This window comes from Paramisgurnus dabryanus, chromosome 14 (assembly GCF_030506205.2).
Source record: "Paramisgurnus dabryanus chromosome 14, PD_genome_1.1, whole genome shotgun sequence".
Classification (NCBI taxonomy): domain Eukaryota; kingdom Metazoa; phylum Chordata; class Actinopteri; order Cypriniformes; family Cobitidae; genus Paramisgurnus; species Paramisgurnus dabryanus.
In genome coordinates this window covers 16,985,957-16,998,365 of record NC_133350.1, presented here as the reverse complement: position 1 = coordinate 16,998,365, position 12,409 = coordinate 16,985,957, and the positions used below count along the sequence as shown (strand labels likewise).

General features: G+C 37.0%; 1 protein-coding gene across 1 annotated transcript in view; it reads left to right on the top strand.

Annotated features, from left to right (window-relative positions):
• cntn2 (contactin 2) overlaps nt 1-10,441 on the top strand; it is a 37,803-nt gene extending 27,362 nt beyond the window's left edge. The window contains exons 12-23 of the mRNA XM_065241329.2: nt 140-267; nt 421-596; nt 1,832-1,952; nt 2,272-2,430; nt 2,650-2,799; nt 2,926-2,996; nt 3,203-3,437; nt 4,277-4,392; nt 4,835-5,021; nt 5,803-5,915; nt 7,206-7,374; nt 7,956-10,441. Of these exons, the coding sequence (XP_065097401.1) occupies nt 140-267; nt 421-596; nt 1,832-1,952; nt 2,272-2,430; nt 2,650-2,799; nt 2,926-2,996; nt 3,203-3,437; nt 4,277-4,392; nt 4,835-5,021; nt 5,803-5,915; nt 7,206-7,374; nt 7,956-8,065 (1,735 nt within the window). The 3' untranslated portion in view covers nt 8,066-10,441. The remainder of the gene's footprint in view (nt 1-139; nt 268-420; nt 597-1,831; nt 1,953-2,271; nt 2,431-2,649; nt 2,800-2,925; nt 2,997-3,202; nt 3,438-4,276; nt 4,393-4,834; nt 5,022-5,802; nt 5,916-7,205; nt 7,375-7,955) is intronic.
• The last annotated feature ends 1,968 nt before the right edge of the window (nt 10,442-12,409 follow it).

Below are 12,409 nucleotides of genomic sequence, written 5' to 3'. Positions count from 1 at the left end.
TTAAAAGTCGAATTTATAGTCGAGTTTTAAGTGATAAAATTATCGACTACATGGGGACTTTAATTGTTTATAATTCAGAGCGTAACAAATTGACTTCAGAGAAAGTTTTTAACAAGACAATGTGATTATCTCTGTCCAGGATAACAGTCACTCCTGATGGGATTCTGTGGATCTACAATATCAGTCGGGCTGATGAAGGGAAGTATACCTGCTTTGCAGAAAACTACCTGGGCAAAGCCAACAGCACAGGACACCTTTCTGTTAGAGGTAACATTAAAGTAGCGCTACTGGTTGGCACTTCAAACTGACATCAGTGCAAGCACTTACATGCATTATGCAAACCAAACCATTTTTGTAATGTACACAGCATTGTGTGAGGCATACAGTGTATCTGACAGCTAACCTGATTTTCCCAAACAGATGCCACCAAAATCACACTAGCGCCCTCTAATGCAGACATCAATCAGGGTGAAAATGTCACCCTGCAATGCCACGCATCACATGACACTTCTATGGATCTCACCTTCACTTGGGCCCTCAATGGGGTTCTGCTTGACCTGGAGGAACCAAATGGACACTATCGTCGCATGGAGGGGGTAAGAATGTGTTTTTACTAAAAAAGTATTGTCAGACCTTGCGTATGCTTACATTTGCATTACTGTAAGCAGTGTGTACATTCATAAGTATGTGTGAACCCACAATCTTTTGCACTGCTGACGCAAAGCTCTACACCAAGCCAAAAGGAACAACAATATTGTTTGCTTGGCATTGGTTTATATAATAAGGCTGCACTGTACAACTACAATAGTCGCTATAATATTACATATTTCTGCAATAATGTTAGTAGTGCTTTCTAAGGCTCAATAGTGTCTAAAAAACCCCAGGACATCTTAGCAGACACATAGTCACTGTGGCCTTGGCTTTTAATGGCCAAGTTTCCTAAAATGTAAAGAAATAAAGTACTAAATCTGAATTTATACTAATATACAGTATTACCAGTCATGACTGCACTCACATTCAGAGATTAATTTTAATAGGATTTACTTTAAATCCCTTTTACATTTGATATTTTATATTGCTTTAACTTAACTGGAGAGTCTATTTTAAAATCCAATTTTGAGTCTCCAGATTAAGCAACTAATAAAAACACAATAATCGCTCTTGTGAAGTTGAAGGCTAATACTTTTTAAAGGGATATTCCAGCAAAATATAAAAATTACCCCAGGATATACCTCAAGCAATCCGAGATACATTTGTTAATCATCTTTTAAACTAACACTTTTGGAATTATTTTAGTAAATGTCCTTGCTCTTCCAAGCTTTATAATAGTATAAAACAGGGATCAGGAAACGACTTCTGCCCCAACCCCAAATAAAGTGCATTCATCCTTCACAGAGGTAATCCACATGGCTCCAATGGGATAATAAAGGTCTCCTGCGGGTCATCGATGCAGTTTTGTACAAAATATATCCATATTTCAAACTTTATAAACTGTAATAACTAGCTTTCGGTAACGGCGCCATCTTGGACTCATGAGATTCGCGCATAAGTTTTAGCATAGTAAGCATTTATTGCCACAAGTACGTTGCATAGTGACTCTCGTGAATCGAGTCCAAGATGGCGTTGTTACTGGAAGCTAGTTATTATAGCTTATAAAGTTTAAAATATGTATATTTTAGCAAGGACATTTACTAAAATAACTCCAAATGTGTTTGTCTGAAAGATGATAGACATATGTATCTCAGATTGCTTGAGGATGAGTACATCATGGGGTAATTTTGATATTTGGCTGGAGTATTGCTTTAATGTAGTTTCGGGCTGTTCTCTACAGAAAGAGACAATCGGTGACCTGGTGATAGTAAATGGACAGCTCAGTCACGCCGGCACGTACACCTGCACGGCCCAGACGGTGGTGGACAGCGAGGTGGCTTCAGCCCGGCTTGTTGTAAGAGGTGAGAATTTCCAGCTGGTCAAGATCTTATTAAAGCACATTTTATCAGCCTATAGCCACTGAATCTTACACAGTTCAGTCTCTTTTTAGATTTAGCTCACTTGTGTTTTTGTTAGCCATTTGAGTCTTGACACACTGCCCTGTGGAGATGTGAAATGTACATATTGCACATCAATATCTTTAGGATTTGGTACCCATAAGCCTGTTTGATACATATTTTAAACCATTCCCAACGGAACTAAGTGTGTGTATGGATATAAGCGAGTGTGAGAATATGGCAAACTACGAGGGTTGAAACTCAACTCTTTCTTTCTTTGCAGGCCCACCAGGTCCTCCTGGAGGTTTAGTGGTAACAAGTACCAATGACACATCAGTTCAGTTAAGATGGAGTCGTGGATATGACAACCACAGTCCCATTGGAAAGTACATCATCATGGGCCGCTCAGCACAGATTCATGACTGGAAGCGGATGAGGACGGGTGAGGTCGCACCTCATTTTGGTGTCATACAAACACCAGAATGTTTAATGTACACGTTATCCAGATTTTAGCTTTTTTTGGTTACACAAAGAACTCAATATAGATTTCTCGGAGCCGTGTATAGTGGCAAATATGAATTTATCTATCAGAGCATTATTCATGATGTCAACCTCACTGATTCAATGTGTGCCTGTCATTGCACACAAATGGCTTGAACAGACCCAGCAAACATAGAAGGAAATGCCGAGTCTGCACGTGTGATGGATCTTCGACCATGGATGGATTATGAATTTCTGGTCATTGCCAGCAACATCCTGGGTAGTGGAGAACCAAGCATGCCCTGCCAGCCAGTCCGTACCAAACAAGCAGGTCAGTGAACCACCTCATATTAAATCATATTGAATACTGTAGAATTTACTTTACATTCAATAAGTGTTAATTGATCAATTTCCTATAGACTAAAGAATATAAATAGCTGTTTATTTTGTCGTGCAGCACCAACTGTGGCACCCAGTGGACTTGGTGGAGGTGGTGGAAACCGTAATGAACTTATTATTACATGGACAGTAAGCGCAGTTGATCTTTAATGTTATCATTGCAAATTACATTAGTTTCATACCTGTACATCTGTATTTATAGCATTAACATTTATTTATTTATTTATTTAGCAGATGAATTGACTTACAAATATAGTTTGTTTGTATTATGTAGCAGAAAGGGTTATTTCACAATCTTCTATTTATTAAAAATGATTTTGTTTGTGTAAATGTAGCCAATGGCCAGGGAGTATCAAAATGGAGATGGCTTTGGTTATATCCTGGCATTCAGAAAGCAAGGTCTGCCAACCTGGACCGTAGTGAAGGTGCCACATGTCGACTCTTCGCGATATGTCTACAGCAACGAGAGTCTTTCAGCCTACTGCCCATTTGAGGTCAGAATAAAGGCCTACAACAAAAAAGGAGAGGGTCCCTTCAGCCAAATCGCCGTAGTGCACTCTGCAGAAGAGGGTGAGAGATATTAAATATGATTTTAAGAGTTTTGTGGATAGCAGCTATCACTAAGAGGCTTATAAATGTCTAATTCATGTTTTGGGTTATATTTTTTTAGCCACTTTAATAGGCTTTATGCCCAGCTGCACTACTTCCTGAACTTCAGCCAGCTCCTTGTTTCCTGTCTGTCATTATTGGACAAACTGATTAATCCAGGTGTGTCTGATTATTGTTGTTGTGACTACTGAGGTCAGGCACACCTGGATTAATCGGTTTGTTTGTGACTCCTGAGGTCAGGCACACCTGGATTAATCAGTTTGTCCAATAATGGCAGACAGGAAACAAGGGGCTGGCTGAAGTTCAGGAAGTTGTGCAACTGGGCACAAAGCCTATTGAGGTTTTTATATTTTATTCGATGAGTTTAGATTGTTTGATCACAGTTGCACCACTAGAGAGCAGGCTTTGAAAAAACACACCCTCAACATGAATCTACAGTAAAAAAAAATATGTATAACAAAACCTGCTCCTTTGCACAAAAAGAGCTTTTATTCAAATAAAGTTACAAAATGTCTCAAATGGTATTATATTATAATATATTATAAATTATATAAATAATTATAGATGACCAAATTAACATACATATGTTAATTAATATCGAAAAGTAAAATTAAGAAAGTGTATACGGTCACTTCACATTATAAATGACAATATATTGTTTCAGCATCAACATCGCAATTCACAGACTTGCAATAGTCACATCGCAAAACATACTAGGCATTTTTTTTAAAGTAAAACTATTTTGAATAAAGTTAATACTTCATACATCATCTCTGGTCTCTGTTTTTCATGTCCTTTAGAACCAACCGCATCTCCACGGAGAATAAACGCCACTGCAGTGACCGCTTTTGAGATTCAGGTGTCCTGGGAGCCCATTCAGCATTTGAATATTAATGGAGTACTTCGTGGTTATGAGGTCAGTCCACAGGCCATTCTGCCTTTAATATGTGTTTTATATCTGTTGGTGTGTGTGGTGGATTAATAATTATTATAAACAGCATATATAGCGTGACAGAGTCAATATGCTGACACTTGTGCTTATTGTTGGCAACTAACTCAGGGAAGCTTATACTGTATGAGCTTTGCCCATGCAGTGAATGCTGGTAACTATTGTGGTGTTATCTGTCATAGACTGTTGCGATTGTGAGCCAAAATCTAGGGATACAAACTAAATCTTATCCTGTCTTAGATAAAACCTTGCTATAAAATGCAGTGCCCGCAAAGGGAATTTATTTTATTTTTAATTAAATATTTTATAATCAATTTGACTATTATTTGATTTGTAAACTGACCATTTACATCCTTATTTCAATATAAATAGTAACATACTCTTCTACACCGTTTTGCACTGGTTACAGATCCGTTACTGGCGCCAGCATGAAAGGGAAGCGGCAGCGGACCGTGTGAGAACAGCAGGACTGGAGAACACAGCACGGGTGACGGGCCTCAGGCCTAATACTTTATATCACATCACTGTTCTGGCTTACAACAGTGCCGGCACCGGCCCACCCTCGCCTCGGACCACAGTTGTCATGAAGAAACCGCGTAAGACCCCTTTCATTTGACTCTTCCGTATTTACATTTACGTCATGCATATAGTAAATGCTTTTGGCTGAAGTAACTTCCAGTGCATTTTAAGTTTACTTTTCTATGCATTAATTGAGAATCAAACTCATGACGTGCGTTGCAAGCACCATGGCTTGAGCTTCAGGAACAGTGTTTTCAGTCCTGTTTCTTATTGATATTTTTTAGCAAAAATACATTTAGCTAAATATACAAAAACACAACTTACTCAAGTGCAAATCTTTGCAACGCAAGCCTTATATGGCTTTCTGCTTTAGTCTGGAACTCGTATCTGTTAACCTATTGCAGCTTCATTACGGGAACCCTAACTTTAAAATAAGACGGCACTGAATGGTTGATAAGAGCGATATTCCTGGAAGAGGAATATGACTCACTATCACTAATGGTTAAGGTAACAGAGAGCTAGTATTAATGGCTTTTGTCCTAGCTTTTTATTCCCTAGAGAACTGAAAAATCTTAAAAAGAAATGTTTTTTGTCAGGCTGAATGGTTCCTTAAAAAACCTTTTTCTATTGGACAAACATTCTGCAGACTCTAAAAAAGCTTTTTCTCAAAAGGTGAATTAAAGAGGAATTAAATGCTTTAGTTTTGTGTCCAGAAAATTTGTTAACTAGAACAATCTCTAAACTGCAAAATGGCTCAAACTGCACCAACAACCATGTACCAAAACCGGACATGTCCAAATCTTGTCATTGAGAACGGTGTGAAAGCCAATGTGCTTACATTTTGCTCTTCATTTCTAGCCCCTAACCGTCCTCCAGGAAATGTCTCATGGAAGGTGTCTGGGTCTTTGGTTACTGTGAGGTGGGATCACGTTAAATCCATGGACAATGAGTCTGCTGTTTTAGGCTATAAGGTGAGTAATACTGTACATTGCCACCTGACCCGATAGCTGTTTGAATGCATAAAAAGTATCAGCTCAAATGTCATTATATGAGAATATTAACTCAGTTTCAGTCATTTCGATCCAAGATGATTTCATTTCATACCTAAGAGGCATTTAAAGGGGACATATCATAAAAAAACAGACTTTTTCCATGTTTAAGTGCTATAATTGGGTCCCCAGTGCTTCTGTCAGCCTAGAAAATGTAAAAACCCCAATTGTAAACCATTCTCTGCAAGCATAGGACATTGAAATGTGGCTCCTCTTGTGATGTCAGAAGGGGATAATACCGCCCCTTAATCTGCACTATCCAACCACGGCACTGCCATTTAGTGCAGAGATCAGCTCATTTGCATTTTAAAGGACACACCCAAAATGGCACATTTTTGCTCACATACGAAGTGCCAATTTAAACATGCTATAATAAATTATCTATATGGTATTCTGAGCTAAAACTTACATACTCTGAGGACACCAAAGGTTTATTTGACATCTTAAAAAAGTCTTGTGAAATGTCTCCTTTAATAAATACCACGCAAGAGGATGTATAAGATTAACCACCCCCAGACTATAGTGCCCTTTAAAAAAATTGCGAAACAATTAATAAACCTTTTGAACCTGTGTAAAGAGGTGACATTTGGCATGACTGAATGTTATATCGTTATAATGTTATAATGTTATACTATAGTTTCACAGTGTAACTTTTCAATCATAAAATCACAAATTTTTCAAAGTTTCCCCTTTTATTACGTAACTTTTAATAAAACTTTTTTAACCTGCGCTAAGAGCTGTTGTTTGGCACAATTATATCTTAAATCTCATCTCATCTAGAATAAAAGTCACATTTGATCCAAATAGTTATGTGTCATAAACCAATTCCATTGGATTTTAGTCTGACAATGTAACTTTTCTATCATAAAATCAGCTGTCAGTAAAATGTCAATGTGAGATAACCTTATGTTATCACTCGAGATATCTGAGATAACCTTTTGAAACGGGCAGAGAAATGTGACAGAAATTGCTATCAGGGTCTTTTGTCCGGTTATGAAAGAAGGCAAACACGTTTATAATATAATGCATTCCAAAGGCTTAGAGAAAAGTCATTGTGCCTTGCTGTGCAACACAATGTTTCCAAAATCATTTCAGTTCTTTTTGTCAGACTGTAAGTTAATTAAAAACAATATAAAATAAATATTAGAACTGCTTAAAAGGTCCCATGTATCAATCTTTTAAAAAATATTTAATCCTTGACTATTCTGCCAGGTCCTTTACAAGCATGAAGGCCAATCTGCTTTGAAGATACTGGACAAAGGCAAGACGTCCATCACTCTTCCGCTACCTAAGGACAACGGTTATGTGGTTCTTGAGATCCGCTCCTGGGGTGATGGAGGAGACGGAGCGGCCCATGAGACCATTGTGTCTCGAGACTCAGGTATATGGATCTTAGAAAGAAGATTAGTGACCCTGTCTGTAAAATCAAGGCTACAGTATCATAATCTAAATGATGAGATTAGAAGTGTCAAAGTTTGATTTAGTTATTGATTTCAATTTTTGTCATGGTCTTACTAAGTTAATATTAATAATATCAAGGTTATATTTTCACAGAATGTTCTTTACATTATGTAGGATGATTTTATAGAAAATAACTAAGATGATTTTAGCTGGATTTCACAGGCAGGGTCACAACAGATTTTAGTGTTCATACTTTTGACTTGTGTCAAAAAAACCTTAAGTCATTTTAAGAATTGTTCACCCAAAATGAAATTTATTCAAACCCATGTCCAGTTTCTGTTTCTTTTCTATTTTGTGCTATGCTTTTTTTATTTTGTACCTAGACAGATGAACTGATATTGTATGAAAAAACTTTTTAAAAAAAACTTTTTGTCCCACACCAAATGGGTTTGAAAGGATGTCAGCGTGAGCAAATGTTGACAGACTTCAATTTTGGGTGAATCTCTCCTCAAGATCTTATTTGTGGCATGTTGTCTTAAAGTCTGTCTGTTTGATAAACAGGAACTGGAATGATGGTCCAGAACACATCTGGCGGTTCAGAGAGTCTCTGCACATCAGTTTTGGTATTTACTGCACTGCCACTCATTCTCATGGACTTATCGGGATTGTGATTTTAGCCTGTGAAAAGGCATTTCAAATTAATATCACAAAAATAATTGAACAGGTTTTACTCTAAAAAAAGGGGGGGGGGGTCTTTTTTGAGCAGGAAGGTTTTTTGCAATGGTTGAATAGTGTGGGATGTAAAGTTTTGGAAATGTGCGGATGTGAAGAAAGTCATTTTATTCTTTTGTATAAAAAGCTTTTGTACAAGGATGATTGGTCACTGAAGAATACAAAGGAATCTTTGTGGAAGACTAGACTTTGATTGTGTAACATTTTATTGACAGAAGATTGCCTTATTGGACATTTAAACTTGAACAATGGTTATGTCAGCATTTGGTTATATTTTCAAAAAAATCCTAACAGCTGACCAACATCGTCAAAAAATCCGCCTTGATTTTCTTGTACAGTACTGTAGGTGTACAGTGAATACACATCGATGTATTTGTGAGATTTCATACCAAGTAAAACAAAATCTTTTTCTTTTTTTAAAACTTTGTTGCTATTTCATGGCAGCAAAATGATCCAAATAACTGTTTACATTTTTTATTTATTTATTTATTTTTATTAACAATGTATTTAGAGGCAACATTTGTGAACAATGTTTCATTTGTTGGTCCTCAAAATGACTGTAGCGTCTGCCCCTTCCTTGTGTGTTACAGTTAAACAGTGGCGGCTCATGACTGCTTATCTGAGGGGTGCAAATTCAAAATATCTGTTGGGAGTGTCATGTGTGTTGCTTGTGTTTTTAAAATATGTGTTGGTTGCGTCATGTAAGACATGTGCATCACGTGTTTTGTCAAAATAAGTGCCTGCTGCACATGCGTCAAAACCGTTTATAATAAAAGAGACGCTCACATTCACAAAATACACGCACGACACTCCCTTAACAGTAAACTCTGATTACGCATGAGATTATGCGAGTATCTGGCAAACGCGAGTGTCTCTTATATCATAAACCCTTTAGACGCATCTGCAGCAGGCACTTATTTTGACAAGACACGTGATGCACACAGGATCTCTCGATGCGCAGAACACATATTTTGAAATACACACATCGTGACGGGCTACATACATGATGTGACAAACTTTGCAGCCGCCACTGCTGTTAAAGATGAAAGGTCTTGATGAATATGGCGGTACAACAGAAGCTGATTATCTTGTTGTTAAAGTGGGTTTGGCTCGCCAGCGTTATCACTGTTATCTCAGTTATTATTATTGCCATTATGCTTTGTTTCACTGAGTGTTAAAATGATAAAAAAATCTTTTTATCTTCTTGGCGCAAACTTTACATTGTAGGAGCACGAACACGGACATTGAACAATGATGATGATAACATTCATGAGCAAACAAGTTAATAAGTTTACTATAAAACTTTTTTAAGTGTTAATATTCCTTGCAAGGTACACGTGAAGCCATTTTTCTTAATTAATGCTAAACTGGATATTTGCTCGTTTGCTTTGTCCTTGTGTCAGGAACAGATAAAAAATGAATGCATTTGAACTGTAGCAGGTGACTTTTTTCAGTCTGAAATCATTCAGTGTGCACTTGTATTTCTTTCTATATTAAAATCTTTCAGGATGAGGGCAGCTACTTAAAATAATCCATGTGTTATTATGTTACTGTACACACCTGGTATTTATTATAAGTTCTTGTGGTATTAAAAAGTTTTTACTGTAAATATTGCAATTTTCAGTGTGTGTGGGGAGTGTATGACTGTTTGATCTGCTTTATTGCTTTTACACATTTTTATTCTCTAACACCTGTGACATTATTATTCAATAACTCTGAGCATATGTGAAAATTATGATTCATGATCACTCAATGATGTTTAGAGCAGAGTTAGCCAAAAGCTGAGGCGTAAAACGCTTCATTTGTAGCTCTTTAGTGGTTCAAGAAAAAATATGGTACATTTTACACTTCTTTCCATCACAGTATGAGAATGTAGAAGCACTCAAAAATCACCAGAAACCAAAACTTTTGTACTCTTCTTTCAAGCAACTTGTAATGACTTTATGTGTACACTATGTACAATTTCATGATTGTTTTTATCTCCTGCATCATTTATTTGATGTGTAATGATTTTGCTGTTTATCACATTGTGTGGGGTTTGCCCTCTCTTGTTCAGGCTTTATTGCTAGCTGGTAAACTGGTCTTGGATCTGGATCATCTCATTTTACAACTTATTCCAAACTGTCTGTATGTACGCTTACAGCTTGTAGTTTTTCTTTCATGAAGCTCACTCAGGTTGTGATGTCAACGAGTTGTGTGTTGAACTACCATGTACTCCAGTTGTTGTAAATGTCGAGCCTGTCCATTGTGGGCTGAATGTGAATAATGCAGCACTTGTAAATATCCTTCAATAAAAAAACTTTTGACTGTATTTGAAGTACCTATATGTAATTCATTGTTGATTTATTTATTGCACATGCAAATACAGGTGTGAACTCAATAAATGCACACTAGTTAAGATACACTATATGCAGATATATGCAACATATAGACATCAAAAAGCAAGACAGCAAGAATGTTCCTATTTTTAATGCACTAATTACTAACACGTGCACAGATCCTTTGATGCCTGTTATCCTGCAAACATGCATGCTTAATTTATGGTTATAGAATAAACAATATTCAGAAACAAATGTTCTACAAATGCAAAGTTGTAAAAAGTTTTATATACAGTATAAATTCTGCAAAGCCCTATACTGTATGTATACATCACATAAAGCGGAATAAATAAGCATTCCATTGATGTATGGTTTGTTAGGATAGGACAATATTTGGCTGAGATACACCTCTGAAGTTGCAAAAAAAAATCTATATGGGGTGGTTTCCCGGACAAGGGTTAGCTTAAGCAAGCACTAGGCCTTAGTTTTATTTTGACATATAACTAGTTCTAACAAACAAGCCTTTCTAAAAACATTACTGGTGTCCATTTTGAGGCAAAACAAAGCGTACTGATTTATTTTAAGATATGTCAGTACAAATTGTTTAGTTCGGACAGCTCTTACATTTATTTTAGTCTAGGACTAGTCTAATCTCTGTCCGGGAAACCGCCCCTATATTGAGAAAATCACCTTTAATGTTGTTCAAATGAGGTCTTTAAAGGACAACACCACCGTTTTTCAATATTTTACTATGTTCTTACCTCAACTTACGAATGGATACATACCTATTTTTTTCAATGCGTGCACTTTTAATCTTTGTACAACACTTTGTGAATGTGTTAGCATTTAGCCTAGCCCCATTCATTTCTATGGCTCCAAACAGGGATGAATTTAGAAGCCACCAAACACTTCCATGTTTTCCCTATTTAAAGACTGTTACATGAGTAGTTACACAAGTAAGTATGGTGGCACAAAATAAAACTTTAGTTTGGAGCCATAGGAATGAATGGGGCTAGGCTAAATGCTAACACCTTTTTTTTACTAAATGCTTACACAGTGCACGCATTGAAAAAAAAGATAGGTATGTATAGACCCCTTCAAGGTTTGTAAACATTGAATGACTATCGGGTGACCGCGCAGCATGGGGTCAAACTGTTCATACCATTTAGGCTTTCTAGTTTAATCTAACCGGGCTGAGAAATGATGACTTACCTGAAATGAAGTGAGCACTACAAACACAAGCCTCTTTGATCTTTGCATTGTCCCAGTCTGCACGTTTAATTGCTTGCAGCCACAGATGTTGTATTTTTTGTTTTTGAGATTCTGCAGGAATCCCGAAAAACTTAAAGGGGACAGAGAATGAAAAACCATTTTTACCTTATCTTTGTTGAATAATGGTAGTCTACCCGCATTCACGAACATAAAAAAATATGCTAAAAATCTCATTCTCGTAGAAATTCCTTTTTTAGAAATGTTAGCCAGAAAACGGCCCAATCTGAAAAACTGATGCTTATGACATCACAGGCATCTCACTGCCCCTCCACTTAAAATAATTGGCTACATTTTTTGAGTGGCAGCAAAGTCAGCCAATCAGTAATGAGATTGCAAGATAAGCCAGTAGGGAGAGCCAAATAGGCGCAAAACCACTTGTTTAAAATCCTCCACCCTAATAGAGTTATCTGAGAGAGGTTTTTAAAAAGCTTCTAAGGCATTACAGACCAGAACAAACAATTTTTTGTCTACATGTCACATCACAGAACAAGGATAAATACCCCGTTCAATCATTCTATGTCACCTTTAAAGGCAGACCTAGTGCGATTTTCAAAGCCCATGACGCAGATAGGCATTTTTGACGATACCGAATAATACGCAACTCAACCTGCTGTAATGACTTTTCTGACCCCGACATGCGCAGTGGAAACCACCTGTGACGTGAACTGTGAAGGGGTCTATTAATTCAACTAA